Consider the following 24123-nt stretch of genomic DNA (forward strand, 5'->3'; position numbering starts at 1 on the left):
ATCAGTAGCTGATAAAACCCTCTTAGTCTTTGTGTGGTAAAAGGTATAACAATATAAGTTACAGAACCCTGAACGTCTCCTGCCAATATTAAAGGTGACTTCATTTTCAAGCAAAAACAATCTTGTCTTTAATCTCAATGCTAGGTTAATTTTGAACAAGTTCAGGAAGAGAAGCAGCTATAATCCTTACTGGATGGGTGGCACATACTAAAAATTCACTTCATCCTTTATACGCCAGAAAGCGAACAAACATCTTTTTGGAAAAAGATGCATAGCACTAGCTAGAATAGGCAGTTAAGGAAGATTAAGAGAAGCATGACAGGTCAAAGAACTGTAAGACATGTACACAACACAGAGGGAAAACACAGGCAGTGTTCTACTCCTAAAAATCAGTTCTGTACTCAACAAAACCTAGTCAAACATTAGCCCCATGCTGGCAATGTTCAGTTACTTGTTACAAGTTACAAAGTTACAGTGTTACTTGCTGACCGAATTAAAATTTTATCTCTGTTCTGAACTCCTTATGAAAGAGGGAGAGAACAGTTACTACATACAAACTGCTGCCCAACAGTAAAATTCTACCCAATAAAGCAAATTCAATCTCCTGAGGATGGACCTGGAGGCTCACTTAGTAATCATAGCTGTATCTTCCAACATCAGCTCTTCCTGCCCCAGTGAGGGAATTCCAGTCAGGTGATGCAGGGAAATGCAAGACACTCAAAATCTTCATTATTGTACCCAAGCACATTAAATAAGTAAAATAATAATTACTTTGTACTTGGACATTGTCCAAGCTCTGTACCTAGACCACATATGAAGGAAGAAGAATTTAAGCACCTCCGGAAATGGAAGAAGCGACATGCCACAGTTGAGTCATCCTGCTCTTGCTCCTTAAATTTGCGGTACCGCTCCAGACGGCACTCCCGGCACTTGTGCAGATGTGGAGCTACATTGATGCAAGAGCCATCCTGGAGAAAAGGCTCACCTGACTGCTTCAGCTTCCTCACCTTACTCATATCTTTCAGCACAGACTGGCCAACTGGGTGAGGCAAAGTAGAAGTAAAAATCCATTAGTTAACTGCAACAGCAAAAGGATACTGGCCCCAATGAACATATTTGCAGAGATCTCTATGCTCATACCCATGCAAAACCAGTAAGACTGTTGAAGTCTGCAGCGTACCACACTTTTGTCCTGACAAATATATGCTTAAACATTTCTCAAAGTGAACATGTTAATTCACATACAAGAAGCATTAAGATTTAGCCTTGTAAATACCCTGTGTGCTGCCTACTGAGCATAAATGAGGTTTACACCTGTGGTTAGTTCATAGTTCATCATACAGGAGATATCCCAGTATCCCACCTCCTTGTGCTTCCAAGACACCCTGCATTCAAGTCATCACCTTTTAGGGGAGCTGTGCGAGGCCGGCCCTTTGGGGCTTGCTTCCCTTTTCCTTTTCCCAGCAGCAATTCAGCATTGCGCTCTGCATTGGGGCCTAGCTTTGCCATCAAGTGGTCTGGGATTCCTTTCATACAAGCCTTGGCCTGCAACTGGTCTTCAGAGTCACTCAAATCTGACAGGTCACTATTGGTACTGGAGTCCGAGTCCTGTTTGGATGTCAAGCTCCGCTCATCTAGAGAGAACCTTTTCACAGCTTCAAAAGGGGCTTTGTTCTCCTGTGGAAACTCTGCCTGTGAAGAGAAAAAGCCAGGTGGATGTCTGCCAAACACGTTAGAAAAAGTTTTCAGAAGAGGATTGTCCTGCTGCCCAGGCCCAACAGCTGGTTTTTCTTCTGTTGGGCTGGAGGAAAGTGTGGGCATCTCAATAGGCTGTGTCAGGTTGCTGGTTGGTGAGCTGGAACGGCCATTCCCTACAGTGGAAGGGCTCTGAACACCAGCAGCAACTGTTGAACCAGGAGTACTGGAGATCATCTTTGATGAGTCAGTTGTTATAAACAAGGTTTTCTTCTTAGCTAGAGAAGAGTCTGTAGAGGTGAGTGATTCCGGCCAGCCAGAAGCGGCCTTATGACCCACAGGTGTAGAGGGAGTAGAAACCCCTGTCTGAGATGAAGATGCAAAGCCACTGAAAGGACTAAGTTCTGCTTTCTCAGCAAATGCCAGGAAAGGGTTTGAGGGTTCCTCTCTTGATAGCTTTGGAGGCTGTAAAAATAGATTTTCATGACTATCTGGGGGGCGAGTATTCAACAGACTTCGTGAAAAGGCTGGAGTAAGGGTAGGCATAGATTCCACAGGCAGCTTCCGCTCCACAGAACTGCCAGACTGGGCTCCTGGTTTAGTGTCCACTGAAAGAATTTTACCTTTACACATCCCAGTACCCACACTCTCTGTACACTGCTTGAATGAGTCCCGACTAGAGGCATCTTCAGTCAAGCTCTCTGAAATGACCGTGAAGTAGTTACTGGAAGGTAGATTTTGGGACATGCATTGAAAAAACAAGTTCTTGGACAGATCAGAATCTTTCTGAGCCTCTTGTCCAGTACTACAGCCAAAAGGAAATCCAGAAGGCTTGCCTTCTGGAGTCACCACTCCATTTGATTGGCTCCTTCCACCCCCAAATACCAAGGACTGGGAAGCACTTGGGAGAGAGACTCCAAATCCAGAAGAAGCCAAAAGTGAATTTCGGGAATTCTGAAACAAGATTAGAAAGCATTAGCCTATTAAAGGATTCTTTGATTCAGCAATAATTTGGTTCATCTAATTGTACAATTAGCATTCTACTTATCCACCTGCAATAGAAACTTCCAGCAGAATTATTTACAATGACGAAACTTCTTTAAAGATTCTGCTAGACTAATTTTTCCTAGCTACAAGCTATTGAAACTAATGAGCTAAGTGTCCATTACATACTAAAGACACAGAGAAAACGAACACTTAATGTCTTATCACGCTTTAGAACAAAAGTGAGACACAAGACAAGGTGAACTAATTCACAGAAAAGCAAGTTATTTAAACTCCTGATTGTTTTAATTCAAATCAGCAAGAAGGGAACCTTAATTGAAACTGCTTTTCAATAACCTCCCATCTTTCACCCTCCCCCAAGATCATCCTGACAAGCTTCTCCTACTTAACCAGCACCCTTGAAATAATTAACTTAGTTTGCAAAGTTAATTAAACAAAGCAAGCCCTCTAGCAGTTAGTGAACAAACTGCTCCTGGTCACAGCAAGCCAAATCTGCTGACAGGTAGATAGATGCCTATGAAGTGGTGCCTTTCAGGGGATTACTCAATAGAGGTTAAGCACAAAGGGCTTAATTTTTATGATCTTCAAATACTGGAAAGTTTTCTGACTTGCAGATTTCTACTAGACCTGTAACTGTGATATGGAATATTCACTTGCTCTCTTCTCAATTTATACTTTTTCCAGCTTTTCCAATTCTCACAGTCCTACTGTAACTGATAATATTCTGCAAGTAACTCATCAGTTCTATTCCTTTTCTTTGAGTTTCGTTTCCACTTAGAAATCTTCTCGTGAGGAATACTCATGATTGCTCATGATTAATACACTTTTATTCCAAGGCCATGTTAAATACAACCACAGCCTCTGTGCAACACATCTTACTGGTAATTAGTGTCACTGCACACCTACTACACTGCAAACTAATGTTTAGCTTGTTCCTCATTATCAACCTCCAGCTGTAATAACTTTAATAACATATTAATGTCCCCCATGACAGTTCTTCCAGATACTAGAACTTCAGATATTTCTTTTTAGAGCCAAAGTAATTTTCACAAACTGAGTTCTAGCAATTTAAAAAAGCATATGAATATGAATGCAAACCAAGCTTAATAAGTAATCTCAAGGACCAAATCACACTATGATAAAGTGGACAGTCTGAAACAGTAACACATGTGAACTATCTACAACACTCTTACTGATTTATGTCAGGTTCCCTCCCTCAAGCAAAATACAGTTTGAAATGGACTAGTGGTCCACCTGCAAATTCTGAAGCCAGATTATTAATAATGATTTAAAACAAGTGATTTGGCATTGGGGAGAGGGAGGGAAGGAGAGGTGGTACCAAAATTTCTCAGTACAATTAAAGTTCTTCCTTAATAACATTGATGATAGATACAATTTTGACCATTCACCTACACAATTTGTAGCTGCTCCCAACTCTGAACTTTTTTCTTCTCTTTTTTTTTTTTGCAGGGGTCAGAGGTGGGGTGGAAGAGAGATAAGGTTATATTGTTATACAACAATTATGTAACACTCCTGTCTTCTACAATTCTATTTCTCCTTTACACCTTACCATCTAGGAATTTTTATCCCAAGGTAAACATCTCACCTTTCCCCTCGTTCCATTAGCTAATACAAAAGACAAGGATAAAAGTAATCTATTTAACCTCCTGGCAATCACCTTGGAGTCTCTAATGTATCTCCCATTTTCTTCACTTTTTTTATACAGTAGACTACAAGTTTCTTAATTTTTGCTGTACTTAGAGGTGGTTTTTTTTTTCTTTTTTTAAGTAATCAAATGAAGACTTATAAAGTCCTCTATTTTGTTTTTAACAGGGTTTCCCTTCTACTTTTCCACTTTTCCCCTTGAAAACAAAGGCACAACTAAAAGGTCTTCAAGCTGCTTCTAGACTGAGTTCTTTATTACAATTTATTCTAAAGGTACCCATCTCAAATATTTTAATTATTTCTTTGTTTTCAGCCCTAGATAGTATACGATGCAACTGGCTCATTTTTCTACTATGGAGATATCATAGCTGTAACAGACAATTTGGGCATCTATAAAAGGTCCTCTAAATGTAGCCTCATTGTTTTTCTGGTTTTGAGGCTTTTTTTTTTTTTTTTAAGTAACTTAAATGTTCAACTCTGTGCACATTCTCATGCATATTTGTTTATATAAAGGCAAGAGATTAAGTAGGTTATCTTCCATATGACACAACAAAATTAATTATATTAAGTGCAGTGCTTAAAGTGACTTTAAGACTGAATAAAGATAAGAGTGCTAAAAAGTTGTCTCTTGCAACTCCTCCACCAAATATTTCAATTTCTTTTGAGTTCTTTCTTAGATCAGGTGATAGAAAGGTTTCCTTTGGGAGGGGAGGGATTCATCAGAGAAAAAGTAGTTTTCTAAATTCCATGGATACACTTTGTAACAGGAATAAGTTGCAGAACATCTGTTGCAAATATGTATGTCTTTCTCGAATACGCTGGATCACGAACTACTCACCTCTCCCTGGGCTTGTGATCGGCCTGTTTTCAGTTTCTCCTGTCCAGTAACAGCTGACAAACTGGTATCAGAGATTCTCACAGTTGTCGGCGTCAAAGCAGTTGTAGTAACTGCAGTTGCAGAAGTCACCGTGCCTTGGCCAACCTGTTCCAGTGATTTTCCTGACTCTTTACATCCAGATCCAACTAGTAATGCTTGTCCAGCCACAGAGGAAAATGGAGTTAAGGGCAATGGTGTGTCACCACCAACTGGCTCATCTTGGACTACTAGTGTTCGGCCATTCTCTTTGGTGTAAGTGGCAAAGCGAATATTGCGATTAATCTGAGGAATGAATGAAGGCAACTGTTTGGACCTTGGATCCAGTCCTGTTTCGCTATTGGAGCCTCCTTTCCAAGGACCTCTGCTGGCCTCACCTCCATCACTACCATTGCTATCCACCTCACCCCTCTCCTTTAGCTTCTTTGTTGCAGGATCACACCCAGAGTCTGAAGCATTCTTCCTCCTTCGTCCATCCTTTCCCTCCAGGCTTTCTTTCTTCTTTTTCCCTTTAGACGACTTAGCTGCTTTTAGGCCCCCTCCCTATAATAGACAAAACCATGCAATCTCTAAATAGAACAGTCAGGAATACCTGTTCAAAGAACATTTTTTTGTTAGAACTAAGAATATATTACACTGCTCTTAAGCTTAGGAACATTTCTTTTAATCACAAATTGAGATATCTAAGGAAAGATACTATGTGAACACAGAACACAAGCATAAGTGAAGTCTCATCTTTTTTGTACTAGGATAGGATCTTCACAGTAAGATTTTTAGCTGAGCTGCTTTGCTGTAGCACATACCACATCATGGCAGATTTTGGGAAACATGCAACACAACCATACTCCAACATAGTCCTTGCTAATGCATGAAAACTATTTGCGCACTAATTTTTGCTACTAGTCTAATCCCACAATTCTTTTGAAGGGCACACTTTCTGTCCACTATCCAAAGCCTACAATATTTAAATACAGGAGGTAGCTTGCCCTTTAGCCTAGGGTAAAAACACATTCAAATGTTATCATGGAACCTCTCAACTGAAGCAATGAAATGTCACAAGCATACAAGCCTGCTTCAGAGAAGCCAGAGGGTAATGTTTAGAAACGCCTAAAAAGGTCTGTGAAGAAGCACAGCGTGATCCTGTTAAAGAATGTCTCTGTGCTCACTGCCTTTTCTATCAGAGCACTACCCTTTAAAATGGAGCACAGCCATGTTTATTGAACACCCCCCCCCCCAAGATCCATGTTGAACTTAGTAAAACAGGCCTGAACAAAAGGAAAATATATCGTTTAAAGAAAGCTATGACCATCTCCCAAAGTGGTAAAGAAAATTTTCCTCTTCCAATTACATTATCAAAAGCCCACAGTGAACATAGCATCAGTTTTCAGTTGTTTCCATGTTTTAGATGTTTTATATCTAAATCTTTATGAAGCTTCACACTGTATATACAAGACCTGAACTGTTGTAGTACCTCGCTTGGAGGAGTGTTATCCATCACCACATGAATCAGTCGAGGATCCACCGACTTTATTTCACCACTCTAATTTTTACGCAGATTGATATTGAGGAAGTAGGAGGAAGAAAAGAAGAGGTTAGTTTTTAATTCAGAGTACATAGTATCAACATAAGAGATCTTACACACAAGGTTACTCTGCAGCCCCTCTCCCATTTGCCTTTTCTTTCTGTCCCACTTCCTTAGTAATACTACACCTTTCCAGTTTACCTTCTATCCTTTTGCTCCTTCTCTATTTCAAAAACTTTCATGTTTGATTCCTACCACTGTTTCCTTGTATGTTTGTTCTACTGAGCATCTCTAGAGGCATTCATTGCATTAAACACAGCTCCTCTTAAATTTGATTTAGTATTGTTCTAGCCTTCTGCACATTCACTCTGCTAGATGTAGAAAAGACTACTGGAAGGAAGCACATCAATTGATGCTAACTATCCTCATCAGCATCTCCCCAAAAGGAGCAATGAATACCCAACCTCTGTAACTGTGCTTGGAGGTTACTTTTTTATTTCTCAGTAGATACACAGTAAGTTGGGTGCTTCCTGGCATGTATCCACTGAAAGCATATACTCCACAATTTCAATGCCTCTCCAAAGTACTATACTTATTTACCATATACAGTATACTTATTTCCTGTGCACCAGCAATAGATCTAGTAGTCAGAGCAGGATTACTACATGTGTGCACAGGACTTACTGGGCATGTTCAGTGCAATCATTCCGCATACATATTTTACTGCACATGGAAAAGGCTATGGGGGCAGAGGGCATGGTACACAGGACAGGACCCAAAAAACCGAGAAGAGTGCTGCTGCTACAGTAATTTACACACAGCACCACAGAGCTATTCCTAGTTGCTCCTGAAAAAGGAAGCCATTAGGAGCAGGCTGCTGGTAAGACTGAACTACCTGTCAGACCACACAGAAGCATATAATACAAACCAGACAACTCTAGCAGTGCACAGATTTTCTGTGCTGTTTACAACACTTACTAGGTTTACTGATAGAACAGGGCAAAAGTAAACAGCCTAAGCTAAAATACATCAATCAATAAGACTTCATCTTCTATGTTACACTTGTTTTAAACCACTTGTACAGCTTGTCAGATAGAAGCTGAGAGAAGGCATAGGAAGACCACAGCATAACAGACCCAGAAGGCAGCTTTCTGTACATCAGTACGCTCTCCCATCCAGAAAGCCACTTCCAATATTTTTTCATATAGCACTCATTGCCAAAGAAATTTTTACAGCTTCTTTTATAGTAGTGGGCTGTATATCATCATTTATTGTGGAAAATCATAACAGGAAAAAAGAATTCTGCTAATCACAACATGGATAATTACTCATCTTTTAAAGCAAAAAACCAAAGAACCAAAAGTGCAAGTTTTGGTGAAGCTGTCATTCTCCACGAGATATTGAGGAATGGTACTTTAGGAACACCAAAGCAGTGCTTCATATTTTTACCTCAGTCACAGACACCTCCATAAGACGAGTTATTGGGTCTTGATGGCTCACAACACCACAGAGCCAGCTATTTTCATCCTCTGGTTGGTAAACCTTAACTCTTTGGCCTTGGACACTGTAAGGACCTGGAAAAGAAGGACTTTGAGTACGTTTTCCAGACAAGCTTTGTGTCATACTAGTTAAGAGTCATACAATTAAAAAAAAAAAAAAAAAAAGAGTTCTGTGCACATAATAGGGCTTGAAGTGTCATCTTTCAGGTGGAAAGAAATTAAAATGCTCGGGCTTCTGCTGCAAATCCTGCGTAAGCCAAGCATTCTATTGCAAAAAGTCAGTAAGACCTCATTGCTGTAACTCAAAACTTTTGTTTTCTAACCTACAGCTCAGTTAATTATGAAGCATCAATCCAGTGGACAGTCATAGCATTCTGACTCAGTCCAGATGCATCAAATCCCAGTATAAGCTGCATGCAGTTTAGAATAGAAACATATATTTGTAACCGTGAAAGATTTAATGTAATTGCACAAATATCCAACATCTCTAAACCAATCAGTCTTAGCTCTTTGACACAGGTAACAGATCATCTACAGAAAGGTTTCCTCCGACCCTGCCCTCACTCTCTACATCAGCATGCAGAACTTTCCTCCTACCCTAAGTCCAGACAAAAAAGACTTAGTTAATATTAGATCATCAAAATCCACATAATCCAACAGCCTGTATCTGATACAACCAGAACTAGGCGCTTCAGAAGAAGGCTCCAAACTAGACAATTCTGAAGCTACTTGCTTATGTAAGAAGTATTGTCCTCATAGCATTTTTATCAATAAATATTTTATTTAACCAAAAGGCACCAAATCCCCATTAAGAATTACATCATCCTTCAAATGTAATACAGTGGCCTACATCTAGGGTGGCCACCTGGCCCATGAACCCAAACTCTAGATAGAAAATTGTGTTAGCACTTGAACTAGAAGACCCCAATCTGACAACAAAGCTGCCATCAGGCTTAACCCTAATACACAATCCAGGTAACAGTTAAGGTATTAACTCTATGCTGAGCGGCCATGGACACACCGTATTTTCAATTTAATCAACTCATGTATTAATTATCAAAATGCCAAAATTTGAATTTGACATAACAAAAGAATTTTTTTAAAGATCAACAACACAGAGTAACTTCACTTTTAAATTTCCAGAATTATAGAACAGAACCATAGAACAGGACCAAAACTTTAAAAATTCAAAAGTAACACTTAAAATAAGGGAAGTTGTAAATACATGGATGTTATCAATAATATGTTGTCCTACTTTAACTACATCTTCAGTGATCATTCCCAGTAGGTATTTCTGGTTGTATCTCAGCAACTGCTTACCTGTATCTGTGACACAATAATGCTTCTTTGTAAAGAACTTGCAAAACAATACAGAAAATTTACCTTCCAAATCAAACAGTAACAGACGCTATTACTATTCTCCTTCACAAATCCCAGCATAGTCTAGCTGGTCCAAAACAAAGTAGCTCTGAGATAGAAAAACACAGTCTCACCTCTACTAAATATCTCCTGAAGCTTCTGGTCACTGATCAATGCATTGACAGCTTCTCTTAGTGAAGGCTGTTCCTGCAGAATCTGATTTTGACTCTCGGTTCCCATCTGCCAACAACAAACAGTTTGAACATAAAAATTAAGGTCTTTTGAGGTAATAGAATCATTAGTTTTTAAGGGACAGCTCTTCTTGGATGGCTCTCAGAGACTGACAAACCAAAAAAAAAGTAAAATTAGGAAAAACATTGCTGAACATGCCAGGAGGCACTAGCTATGTAAAAGCTGTTGCAAAACTTCCATTGCAATTATCAGCTACATGACGCTTGACAGCTAGCTCTCCAACTGACCAATATAGAGAGGAACTAGGACTTTTTGAATGCAGATGGAGGTTAGTGTAAGCACCTGGAAAAGCAGGGAAACAAATGCAAATACATGACAGGGCAGCGAAAGGAGGAAGACAAGAATATGAAAGTGGAACAGTAAAAAAAAAAATTAATCTGACAATCACAGCACAAAGTTAAATTTGCACTTTAACTGAACACAGTTCAAATACCTGAAACAAACGTAATCCACTGGCATCAGACAGGAAACATAAATGTCTGTCCAGAAGAAACTCCACTGGGACCACAGAGCCTAAACCCAGCTTATCTACTAGAGGAGTGAAGGTCTGTGATGAACAATAAAAAACAAAGGTTATAAAAATGACTGAGCACACATACAGGCCAACAATAGTTGTTTTCACATGCTATTTAAGTATCACAAAGTATAAAAGTTTCGTTTCTCAACTTGCACCACCCTGTACTTGAGTTTTAATGCAAATTATTACTCATTATGTCTAAGCCAATAATTCTTGCAAGTGTGGCATATTACAAGAAGGAATTACAGAAAATTGGCTCCACTTCTTCATTAGAACTTAAAGCACAACTGAAAACACCTTTTGTGGTATTTGTTTTTTCATAGGTAAGCACCTTCTGATGCTCAGGTTAAAAAAAGCTTTGGTTAATGGTTCAAACTATGCTACATATTTCAGGTATAGCTGTCTGAAAGGAGCATTTTTATTCCCGTACAGAAGTCAGGTGTAAGTAATTTATAGGCATATTAAAAAAGGGGAGCTTTTTTTGCTAATGTTTTGTGCAAAACTGAAGTTCATAACAGGTGTACTATTGATATTCAAGCTGCAGGACAAATCACTGAAAATACCTAGCAGAATCAGAATGATAATCTTATAATTTGCTGATGGAAGAGGAAGTTGCCAACCATTGCAGTCTTTGAAACATGTTATAAGTCTCACGCTCACACTTACATGATTTTAACACACAAGTATTCACGACATTTTTCCCTTAACAGCTCTCATCAAGTTTGTTCACACTCCATTCTCCTGTACACAACAGTATGAATATAAAATTTATTTTCTCAGTTTATGTAAAACTATTTCCTAAAAGTGAACAGGACTACAAGACAGAGACAACAAAGGATGAATACACATTCATAAGTGATATATCTCAAAAAAAAAAACCCAACCCCAAAACCAACATCACCACCACCACACCCCCCAAAAAAATACCATCCACTCTGTAACGCTACGTAGTTGGCTTCCCAGAATTGTCCACATTGCACATATGTATTCTGGCGCTTTGGCTAACTGAATGGCAATACAGACTGGAGTTATTTGGGTAGGCCTCTAGTACTTAGTGAAAGCTTGAGTGTTCACATGGCTGTCCAGAGGATGGAAACATTTCTTCAGCAAGTCTACAGATATAGCTTGAGTTATAGTGGAAATACTCTGGGATCTTAGTGGACCCATATTTGGTTCTAACAGTCTTCTAACAGGTTCTGACACAAATCATTACAGAATCAGCGTGGGGACTATGGTAACACCCCCAAATCACTAAGATATCAAGATACTTGGGAATCATCTGAAAGAAATTGATCCTGTATAAACACAGTTTCCCAGATGAAATTAAACTGGAGTTCACTCTTGGACACAAGTTGGAAATACATTAAAAGGAAAACTCTGCCTATGGAAAAAACACTATATACAGAATCTCTGCTCTAAAGGCCTGGTTTTCTTCTGCCTTAAGACAACTGCAGTAAAGAAACCCTCAGAGAAAGTTGCAGTGCTGAACTTGTTGCTTTGAGCTCAAGTGTCAATTTAAAAACACTAAATTAAAATTCTACCAAGGCACAAGGTCTTTGACTGGAAAAAACATTTCAATGTGCCCATGCACAAGATGTAGTATTAAAAAACCAGAGAGTAGGATCCCAAGCAGTCCAAGGACTGCAAGAAGAGAAAAGAAACAAAAGAAGGGCAAAATAATAAAAATTAGACAGCATGAAAACGAGGGTAGGATTCTCACATATAATGATATTTCCTCTTCAGAAGCCACTAAGAGAAGAAAGAAGGATGTAGGGAATGCTCTTCACGATATTCTACTCATCAGGATGTTTCCAGAATAGGTATACTCAGATATGCTAGCTAAAACGTATTGGCTTTGGTCTCAAGCATCATGACACGTAACTGCCATGTAAACAGCAATACAGATAACCACTTCAAGAAACAGGAGAAAATTTTGCATGTCATGTTAGTTAATGCTGACAACACCACTGAAATACATTTTTTCGTTTAGATCAGGAGTGGCCAACTTATGGCTTATAGGTCAGGCACAGCCCACAGTCTATTCTCTTCCACAAGTGCCTTCAGGAATACCTATTAAAATGATGCAGCGATCCTTACCATACAGAGCTCTAGAGTCCATAGTAAGACCAAAAGGCTTATTCTCACAATTCAGAAAAGCCTAACACACTTAAAGTTCTAAAATAGGGAAAAATAATCTTTTCAGATACGTACCACATTCCTTCAGAGACCCACTGGTAAACAGTATCTCATTTCTGTGAGGTAACAGCATTCACTTTCTGGGGCAGGAACTGGAAGCATACTGCTTCTCAGATGCCTTTCTAAAGCCACTATAACTCCCAGTTAACTGCTCTCCTATTTACCATTTTAAATAATCCATCCCCAAGCAACTTTTGGTACCTGCATAATGATGCCCTGTACAATATCCAAGCCTTGTGTTTCACAGCAGAGCTGATGCAAACCTCTAAGGATATGAGAGCTTTTGGCCAAATACTCACCAGTGCAGGCCACTGTGCCAGTGAGACTCGAGTCCCCTGAAGCATAACTGGATCATTTCGAGGTGCCCAAACCAATGATCCTTCCAGCAGCAACACTATAACTTCTTCAGCATGAACTTTCACCCAGGCATGTTGCTTCCAGTTACAGCCATCGAATTCCACAAAGATCTGATAAAAAAATTTAGAAGGCATTTCAGCTCTTTTCAGACACCGAATAGAAAAAAATAGATTCCTACAATCCCTATGGATAAGGAGACAGCAGCTTTAGTCAGAAAAATCAGGATAAGTATTGTAATGATAACACTGAGAACATCACATCTACATAGCTATCAAACATTACAAAAGAAACAGAAATCAAATTCACAGCAATTACTATCATATGAAAAATGATTTATCCCCAAACACACACCACTGGCTCCAAATGCTGAATTTCCCCATACAAAATTAAAAATGTGAAAATTGTTCATCCCAAAATATAACTGATGACCCAGTGCAAGCCTCTTTCACATTGGGATTTTTTAGAGAATTTAGACACTCTCACTTGGCACTTCAACAGATGGCTTGTATCAGTATGGTTAACTGACATTCACAGAATTAAATCCTTCAGCCAGGAAAGTTTGTGTTTGTGAAATCCACTCTAAATCAGAAGTTTTATGTTGCCCTGTACATTATTAAACTCCCTGAACCAAATGCAAATATTTTGGATGGCATGAGATTATCCAGAAATATCTCATCACTGTATTTTTCATTACTTTATTTACAAGTGTGAGAATATAAACCACACTACAATTCTAAATCACTATTCTGAGATACCATCCTCTTTTTTTTCCTATCACAAAGGACAAATGTTAAAGCCATACGAAATTACATAGCAGGAATGCTAAGAACAGGAACGCGGGTTACAAGTCTCATTTCACGTCCTAACAACCGGGGCTATTAAATGTTAAAACACAGTCGCATCCCAATCTTTCTTCTACAGAACCTACATACTACACAAATATAATCAAATATGTCAGATGAACGGCAAGAAATTCCTCATCAGTTAAGAAACACCTTAAGCTGGACAGTCAAAACAGTTTTGTAATAATTACAAGATCACTGGGGGTAACAGGGCACTAACCGGAGACAGACAGCTCTCTGCTTTACCAGTAATCCTTATTAAAAGAGGTATTAGAGACCACTCATACACTCCTCTTCCCGACTCCTTTCCCCCAGACTCAAAAGCTCAAACTCCAAGGGTAGAGGGACAGAATATGAAGCAACTCTCCTGATGAATTCTTGAATCCATTACTGCTTAAGCTGCCCTGCAGAGAAAGAAGACTGGACCTTTCAAGATATCTTTCCTTCAATTCAACAAATTTCAGCAATATAGTGGAAATTGGACTGAACACTTTTTCAGTTTCAGTGGACCCGTACCTTTCTTAATATTATATTTGTGCTATTTTGGCAGTAGAATGTGACATAAAGAGAGGACTATCACATAAGAATAACAAAACGGAATTATTTGTTTATATGTACAGTATTAGTGAGGTAATCATCTCATTATTCTCTTATTGTAAAGGTTATATAAAAAAAGGTTGTCAAAAAGAACTATTAGAATAATGCTGACTTCGGAATATATGCCTTTTCTCAAGATATTTAAGAACTTGATGAAAAGGAGGGGAGATTTTATAAGTAACTACACAGACAGGACCCTCTCACTAGCACATCCCCTTAAACTAGTTGGCAAGGATCACTAAAGGCAGACAAATTCAAACAAGCAATGAAGTACAGCTTACCACTCTGTCCCAAATAAATAAGGATACCTATTAGGTTTATTTTTAATTTATTACTTCACATAAGACTTAAACAAGTCAATTCACCTTGTGACACACATGAAGTAAGACTGTAAGAAAATTTCTTACAGTCTTAACCTAATAAGACACCTCACATTTCTATAAATCATTACAAATTAATGAAGTGGAACAGCTGTACTTTTAGCAGCAAATTTAACACATTACTCCCTGGTTTAAAAAAAAATAAAAAGAAAAAATAGTACAAGAAATAGTCTGTGATGAACTTCAAGATGGGTGTTCCACGTTTGTTTAAGAGGCTCACTAAATACTCTGGCAAATACTGTGTACCCATCATATACAAAGCAGTAGCAATGCCATCTGTAACATCCTAGCAGATGCCACAGCAGGACCCCTCTCAATCATCTACCAAAGGTCTTGGGAGTCTGGGGAGGTCCCCACTGACTGGAAGGTAGCCAACGTTATTCCAATTTACAAGAAGGGCAGGACGGAAGACCCAGGGAACTACAGACCTGTGAGTCTAACCTCAGCACCAAGGAACTACAGAGCTGTTAGTCTAACCTCAGTACGTGGAAAAATTATGAAAATCACACAGGGTGCTACTGAAAGACATTTAAAGGACAATGCAATCATCAGCCACAGTCAACAAGGGTTCACAAAGGGAAAGTCTTGTTTAATTTAATCTCCTTCTACGACAAGATCACCCACCTAGTGGATGAAGGGAAGGTGGTGGATGTAGTTTTTCCTGGATTTTAGCAAGGCTTTAGATATTCCCCCTGACAGCATTCTTCTGGACAAGTTGTCCAACTGTGAGATAAGCGGGTTCACAGTGCGCTGGGTGAAGAACTGGCTGGACCACAGGGCTCAAAGGGTTGTAGTGAATGGGGCTACATCTAGCTGGCAACCGGTCACCAGCGGTGTTCCTCAGGGCTCAGTCCTAGGGCCAGTGCTGTTCAATATTTTTATCAATGATCTGGATGCAGGAGTTGAATGCACCATTAGCAAGTTTGCTGATGATACCAAACCGGTAGCTGCTGCTGCCTCTCTCAAGAGACAAGAGGCCTTGCAGAGGGATCTAGATAGATTGGAGCACTGGGCAATCATCAATGGCATGAGGTGTAACAAGAACAAATACCAGATTCTGCCCCTGGGAAGGAGTAACACCCGAAACAAGTATAAACTGGGAGAGGAGTGGCTGGAGAGCAGCCCTGCAGAATGGGATCTGGGGGTGCTGGTCAGCAGCAGGCTCATTAGGAGCCAGCAGTGTGCCCTGGCAGCCCAGAGGGCAAACCGCATCCTGGGGTGCATCAAACACAGCAAAACCAGCCGGTCAAGAGAGGGGATTATCCTGCTGTATTCAGCACTGGTGCGGCCTCACCTGGAGTACTGTGTGCAGTGCTGGGCCCCACCATTTGAGAAGGATGTGAAGGTCCTCGAATGCGTCCAGAGGAGAGCAACAAAGCTGGTGACAGGGCTGGAAGGCATGTCCTCTGAGGAGCGGCTGAGGACTCTGGGTTTGTCTAGTTTGGAGAAAAGGAGGCTGAGGGGCGACCTCATTGCTCTCCACAGCTTCCTGAGGAGGGGACGTGGAGAGGGAGGTGCTGTTCTCTTCTCCCTGGGATCCAGTGACAGGACGCATGGGAATGGTTCAAAGCTGCATCAGGGGATGTTCAGACTTGACATCAGGAAGCATTTCTTTACTGAGAGGGTGGTCAAACACTGGAACAGGCTTCCTAGAGAGGGGTGGTCAAACACTGGAACAGGCTTCCTAGAGAGGTGGTCAATGCCCCATGCCTGTCAGTGTTTAAGAGGCATTTGGACAGTGCCCTTAATACCATGCTTTAACTTCTGGTCAGCCCTGAAGTGGTCAGGCAGTTCAACTAGATAATTGTTGTAGGTCCTTTCCAACTGAACTATTCTATTCCATCACTTAACTCAGAAAACAGACCTTATAGTTTTCCTTTCTAAAACCCCAGACCCACAAACTGGGTCGAAGAGAGAGAAAAGACAACATTATCATATTAAGATCATCTCTCTCCCCTGCAAAACAGAGAAGTCATGGCAAGTTTGTTTTACACGCTTTATGTTCAATATTCAGTTTTCTTCCATCTTTGTATAATCAATACAAGCAATGGAATTCTGCCAAACTTTGACTTACAATCATTAAAAAAGGTGTTACTAATTCTAAGTCAATACCCAACAGAGTATTTTCCTACACACAGATATGCAGGGCAGCTGTTCCAGATCCATGCAACACCACACATGATATTGTCAGTATTGTTCAGTAGTTTCCAACAGATCACACAGCAACAAAAAGGATGAAAGCCTCAATATAAACAGCTATGTTCTCAGTTTCTGTTTCCAGAATCTGCAATAGAAATCACTGTGTACTGGGTGCGCAAGAAGCAGAAGCTGACTTGCACAGCACACCGAGTGTTTGTGCATATACCACTTCGTATTACTACAGAAAATAACTACAGCCTATTCATGAACTGATGCCCAATGAGAAAAACACTAAGGGAATCCTGAAAGAGATGCCTAAAGCAAGGAACGTAAGGACAGATGAGACAGACTTGAGAGTGAATAAACATATTTCCTTTTGATATTTAAAATGTTAAACAGAAATATTCTACCTTTGTTGAAAAACCCGGAAGCCTTAAGCAAAGCGACTGCATTATAACTGAGAATTTCCTGGGTTTTTTTTTTCTCATCTTAGTTTGAAGATTGTATAGTTCTGAGTCAAGAGGGAAATGTCTGTATGCTAAAGCCCTGGCTTTAGCTTAGAATAAATTACCTTTCAAATGTATCAATGGCCCTACAATTCATAGGGTCACATCTACCAACAATATCTTCTATGGACCCTCCTAACTCTGCTCACAATCAGTTTAGACAAGCCATTGGTAAGAACAGCAATGGTGCTTTGTTAATACCAATGCTTTTGAACAGTGGTATTGATGACGGCAACTAGATATGCAATTAGTGCAGATATATCTTTATCACATTAAAATAAAAATGGTGCTGCTTAGACAAAAATGCACCTGCAGGATTCCCCAAGTTCTCCTACAGGGAAAAATGCCTTCCCTAAGCAATATCTAATTGCAAACAATAAAGATTTTTATGTTTCGGTGGTTTAGGTTTTTTTTAACCTACAAAACCAGTTGTTTTTTTTCCAATACAAAAAACAGAGGGTGCATACACACCTGTAATTCTCCCTCTCCCCCCCCCTTTTTTTTTTGCCTGTCCCAATAAAAAGTGACACTAGAAAGCAGAGCTGTTGCTCCGCTTTATTTGATATACAAAGCCTGAAGCATTTTTTCCAGAATACACATTCTTGTCTAGCTACTACCCTAACACTCAGGCCTTAGTACACTATAGAGAACTACAGCCTGGTTCAAATGGAATTTCCCCTAAAGTTTTCCAACATCAGTTCCACTATAGAAGCAGCAACAATAGGAAGACCATAGTGTAGATGAGACAGATATATTGGTCTTTTTCATCACGTGACACACAGGCTCTAAACACGATTTATAGTAGAAAAAATACTGCAGCTTATTGCATTAGAATTTGCACAAAGGTCTAATGTAGATGCCATCTATGAAAAACATAAAATCTTTACACTTTAGGGTATTATATATTATAAAAAGCAGAAGATGGCAAAAAATCCAAGTTCAAAAATATCCCTTAAAATGGTCTTAAATTTTACCTAGTTTTGAAAGGAAGGATGGTCCATCAGTTGCTAGAGAGTAGCCAGAAACCCAGGTTCAATTCCCTGCTTCATCAGAGGCTTCCTGCATGACCTTGGTCAAGCCATTTAGTCTCACTGGCTGAGTTTCCCCATCTGTAAATTGGAATAATAGTACTTATGCCCAGAAAGGAGGCACTGGTAGGAATCTGTTGCAGACTACCAAGTAAAACTGGGTAACAAGTTGGTCCATGACCTCTTACTCATGATGTAGAAAGAACTACATTGTCAACACGTGGGAGAGGAAAGAAGGAAAGGTAGATACTGAGATTTCAACTTAGGAGACACATCTGAGATCTCATGCAGCTAGTACCACCATTAAATAATATTACAAAAATTAAACTACAGTAGTTTTCTAGTAGTTTTCTAATGCAATCAAAGTTATTTTGGAATCCATTATGTGAGACAAAGATGATGTACACACCAATGCTTAGAAAACTTTTCGCTTCCAATCTAGTAATCATGTTTCAATCTCTTACAAGCAAAGGCAAAAAAATCTGATCTGAAATATACACACACACACACTCTAGGTGTTTTACTGCAGTTGATTCCCAAAGCCAGGAAAATTGGGGAAAAAAAAAACCTAAGGAGAAAAATCCTTCTCTGAAATAATTTGTATGGAGCCAGACAAAGAGTAGATTTCATCACATAACCAAGAAACCACAGTTATTAGACATAACAATTATGCTTAAAGGCTGATACTGATTAAGGCACTATATATTTAGTGAAGACACTAAATGTATTACTAAAATTAGAAAATATACATAGTTTTTCTATTTCCTTGGCACTTTCCTATGCTTATAATGCATAATGATAATTAAGCAAAACAATCAAAAATGCTTTTGACAGGATCTAGAGCAGAAATAGTATTAAAACAGCAGGAGCTAGAGAAATCACAACTCTACTAAAGCCATTACCTTATGGGGTAGCAAGCTGCTAATAAATGGCCACAAATATTTATCATAAGTGTTTCTGTTTTGTGATTGAAGATGGGTATCGGTATCATGTGAGTCAACACTTAACATGCACAGTAATCTACAGCAGTACTTAACAATTTCTAATAAAGATGAACATGTTTATGAGTCAACGGGCTCCAGGTAACAGTAACTTTTTTTTTTTTTTTTACAAAAGCTTAACAAAATACCTGCCTTCATGTACTTCAGACTTTTTTTTAAAAACCTTCCTTTCAACAATTTCAACAGTTAAGGAGCCAGTTATAAAAAAGGACAAGGAATTAATCTGATTACCAGCCTTAGTGCAGTTCTGGCCAAAAACCATGAACCTAATGGATCTCAAACACTGAAAAGGAGTACTTCATGTGCATTTCAACAGACATTGGTATTTGGTCCAATGTTACTTAGTTTTGATGCCTTGATGACCCGGAAACACGTTACCAATGATAAAGCTGGCAGCCTATTTAAAAAATTTCCAAAGGAAACAACAAGGATAACAGTGCAGTCCTACCTCACTTTTTCTGGTAGGCTGATGGCATCACAAAATATATTTTTAGCACTGCCAGTCAGAAATTAGTAGCCTGTTTCTTTGTTATAACATGTTGGACATACAGTCAGAACAAAGCATCGCATCCTGAGAAGCAATGCATCCAGAGTATTCAACAGATGCAAGTGATTCACTTTTTTTAAATGAACAGCTTTTTTTGCAAAATATAGTTTTTATAATCTTCAGTCACATACAACACAAATAGCAATTCTGCCTCACTTTACTATTGAAGCTTTCCCAAAAAAATACGAAAAAGCTTTGTTAATCCATTGCTACAAAGAAAGAGCACCTATATAACCTTCTTATATAAAAGTTACTTAAAAACATCATGGGTAGATACAGATTAGATACTTAAAGACCCTGTCATTCTCCGCTTGAAGAAAGATTACCAGGTCTTCCAAGTAGAGAAATACAGGTCTCACACCTTGAATTTAGGTTTTGTTGTATAACATTTCACACCAGGAAAAGATAGCCTATATGCTGAGCACAAAAATCAACTATTCTCTGATAAAATGGAAGCATTTGACTGAGGATCTTCATAGGAATCTGTTCTAGTTCCAAAAATGAAAGTGAGAACAGTCATCGAACATTGTAACTGACACCAAGATTGCAAAGTTCAGCAGAAAGATCACATGCTGGAAAGCTCTGCAAGCACACCTGAAGACAGAATTCAAAATTATCTTGACAAACTTGAGAAACTACCTCAGATCAGAGCACAATACAATCAGGAAAATAAGCACAAGGTGCTAAACAAAGGCAGAAACTACCAGTGACAGGACAGGTATCAGTTTTATAGGAAAAAAAAAAAGTGAGCAGATTCATGAGGTGGTATACATTCCAGCTATCTCATGCTGTTTCAAAAAAGGATAGACACATACATAAACAGGTGTATACTGCAGAATACACCTGAAGTGATTGTCTCTCTATTCAGCCTCAGTAAGTCCTCCGCTAAAATACTTATGACCAGTCTGGGTCAGAACAACAGGAGACAGCAGAAGAAAGCAGACAAGAACAATCAAAGTTCTAGAAAATGCAAACTTTAGAGTGGTTAAATTAGGTTGCTTTATCAAGAAAAGACGATGACTGAAAGGGGAATTAATAACACGTTCTTCATGGAAGGCCTGCCAAAAAGAGAATAAATAATCAATAGGATTATTTGATCTGTCCACTATAGAGAAGAGACAATATTGGGATTAAGATTCAACTAGAAATACTTCGGTAAGAAAGTTTTCTTGAATGACAGACTGCAAGAACAGAAGCAATGAAAAGACTATGCAGGGACACTGTAAAGACCTCTATAAAGTAGAGATGGAAAAAAAGAGGCTACAGAAACATGTCAGGAATGGCACCGGTAGAACTAATGATGGTTTGATGCAACAAGATGGAATGACGACAGAGAGATGGGGGGACGTGTCATTATTATTCAAAGATGATCACTTATATGAATAAAAGTAAAAGGTGACAGAACACAATATGTCATGGAGAATCAAATCAACGTTGAACACCTTTCTGGAACACTCTTCATACAAGCAAATTATTGGGACCAATACAGAAATAATTAGTTGTATAGCCATTTCAAACAACTATTGAATCAAAATAGCTTCCTAGGATTTAAATCTCTCTTGGCTGGCATTATGTTTATTACATTTGAAGTCTGAACAATGGTCTGATACCACAGTAATATATGGCAAACTCTAGAGTAAAATTTAGATCTTAAAATACCCAAATATCTGAAAAATATGAGTTTGTTTACTCTGTTCATTTGACACTGCAACAATGATAAAGTTTCCCTTTCTGGTTTTTTTTTTTAACTTTAGTTTAACAAAGGAGGAAAAAGAAACATTTCAAGATTAATAAGTAACAGAATTATAGGGGGAATTAGGAGCAACTGCAAAACAAGAATGCCATAGTTAAATTCTGTAATTATCTTAAAACCCCAAACAGTTCCAGGCAGGACCTGGTTTAATAAGCTCTTTAAAAGAAGGGGGAGAAAAAAAAACCACACCCAAAAACCCCACAAAACATATTTCAGCAAAAATAGTAGAGAAAACCATTCCTGAAAATACTGGTCTTCCAGTACCTCTTTATGTGGCTCAAAAAGGTATGTATTTAGGTGAGTTAAGTAGGTAGGAAAGAATGACAAAGTGCCAAAACAAACAGAATCCACCGCAGCACTCTGTCAGTATTCCACTTCTTTAGTATTATAGCATTTCCAGCTTGAGCATCACTGCTGACCCTAATGCTGGCCACACATATGGAGGAAAATGTCAAGTAATGTGAATATCACAGCTCAGAATCAGTGCTGGAAACTACACAGAAACCACAAAATGCAAGGGAAGAAGTCTCATCTTCGGAAAGGCCCTACCCATTCTGTACCAATGTCAGTTCACAGTCATTTCAGAGCACACTGCAACTGCCACACTCCTGTTGTAACAAAAATGAGCAACACTCAGAGCCCTGCACAATTAGCCCTGTCAGTGTCTCTGTGACAGACAGTCCACAACATTAATTATCACAGGTATGAATGTGCGAGCAACCTAGTTTGGCCTCAATCCATGCTACCTCATCCTTGTAACAAGAGACTAGTCAAAACTGAAGTACAATTTTGTTTACAACACAAGGTGAAGCACAAGCAGATTTACATTGAGCTTGGAACTCCAAAGACTCCACTTAATACAACCCAAATGCACAAGGCAGATTGAGGGTGGCCTCAATACTTCTGCCCCCTCCCTGTGAGATTTAGCCACCATGCAAACCGGATCATTAGTCAAAGTAAAGTAGCTGTCCAAAATTCCAAATTTAAAAAGTCTTTAAGTAATATAGTGCTTTATTCTCCTGGTACACAGCAAGTAACAAATAAGTGCATTTATAATTCTGTATGCAAAGTATCTTAGAGATGTCACTTTCAAAACAGCACTTTGAGAAAATGCTGGAGGTTTTTTATAGTCAGTTTATGTAGTTAACATGTTTTAGAAATTTAGATGGGTAAAAACCCTTAGATCAGCTTAGATGAAGATCAAATCACACTCTAGCAGTTTGCTGTTACTGAAAGCGCCAGGACATTGCCTCACCACTGTCACTACACAGTCCCATTGTTTCCCTTTGAACAAGCAACCCAGCTGACTCCATGGTGTGTATATTTAGGGAACATGTGGCCTAGAAACTAAGCACACACAAGGAATTGTTAATTTCCTGCAATCCTCCTCCATGCTGTTTGCTTAAGGGTCCAAGGAAGCATCATGCACAAGAGATAGGAAGGGCAATTACTTTTTTTTTTTTAATAGTAGTTAGGTACTATATGGACTTATTAATAACATCAGACCAAACTCTTCCACTGAAGTCTTCATCGACAAGTTTTTTCTTACGCATTAAGAGCAGGAACATAAAGTACTGGACTGTTATCTCTCCCACATGCTGCACTGCTTTTTTCCACTTTATCCAGTAAGACTCATGACAACTGTCAAGCAACTGAACACTTCCAGATGTGAGCCGATTTGGGCAGTTTTGGTTTATGCCAAAGAAGAAAATGACTGTGCCAAGTATCTCTCTTGGGTAACAAATGCTATCCAAGTCAAATTTGGGATCTAACAGTAACCTCATAGCCCTGTAGCTGCATGGCCAACATGAGTCTATGAAACCAACTGAATCAAAAACTACAATGCCATGCACATTAGACACAGTACCACTTCATGCAAGCCGTATCTCAAGCCAGTTATGTAACATCCCTCACACTCTGAAATGAATCCAGTAATTGTGGTGTATTTTACACCAGACAGAGCCAAATATGTTAATCACTATGCTTTGCTTTTTAAGAGGAACTTTATTTCAGAAAATGTTTGCATTCCTACAGAAACTTCCTGCCATCGGAGACCTCCTTGCTGCATAACCAGAGACAGACTGCCTTTTGAAGCAGCACCAGTCCATTTTGTACACTAAGAACTCATTCACTGCTCCCCAGGCCTATCCTTAAAGAGTGACACCTTTTTTCCTTAATTTATACTAAAATTAGTAGTTCTGAATTTTCTCTGCTATTAGTAACTTGAAATACTTGAGCTATTGGAAAGTGTGAGTTTCATAGAATTAATTTGATTTGGAAACACACACATTTTTGTCAAATACTGTGCTTTTTGTTGCTATTTCTTCCAAAATGCATCTTTACCTGATGTTTGCCTGCATCCCAATCAAGGTGTCATAAAACCCGACTT

The 24123-nt window shown here is 39.0% G+C and overlaps 1 protein-coding gene across 2 annotated transcripts in view; it reads right to left on the reverse strand.

The window, feature by feature from the left end:
* The window catches only part of KDM3B (lysine demethylase 3B), a 68950-nt gene that overhangs the window by 35466 nt on the left and 9361 nt on the right, over nt 1-24123 (reverse strand). For both annotated transcript variants that reach the window (XR_012996384.1, XM_076350513.1), the window contains exons 2-9: nt 12884-13051; nt 10305-10418; nt 9754-9859; nt 8211-8335; nt 6711-6779; nt 5204-5782; nt 1404-2649; nt 838-1039 (exon numbers count right to left, since the gene is read on the reverse strand). Coding sequence is in view for 1 of the 2 variants with exons in the window: in XM_076350513.1 (XP_076206628.1) it covers nt 838-1039; nt 1404-2649; nt 5204-5782; nt 6711-6779; nt 8211-8335; nt 9754-9859; nt 10305-10418; nt 12884-13051 (2609 nt within the window). In the remaining variant the exon portion in view is untranslated. The remainder of the gene's footprint in view (nt 1-837; nt 1040-1403; nt 2650-5203; nt 5783-6710; nt 6780-8210; nt 8336-9753; nt 9860-10304; nt 10419-12883; nt 13052-24123) is intronic.

This window comes from Aptenodytes patagonicus, chromosome 12 (assembly GCF_965638725.1).
Source record: "Aptenodytes patagonicus chromosome 12, bAptPat1.pri.cur, whole genome shotgun sequence".
NCBI lineage: Eukaryota > Metazoa > Chordata > Aves > Sphenisciformes > Spheniscidae > Aptenodytes > Aptenodytes patagonicus.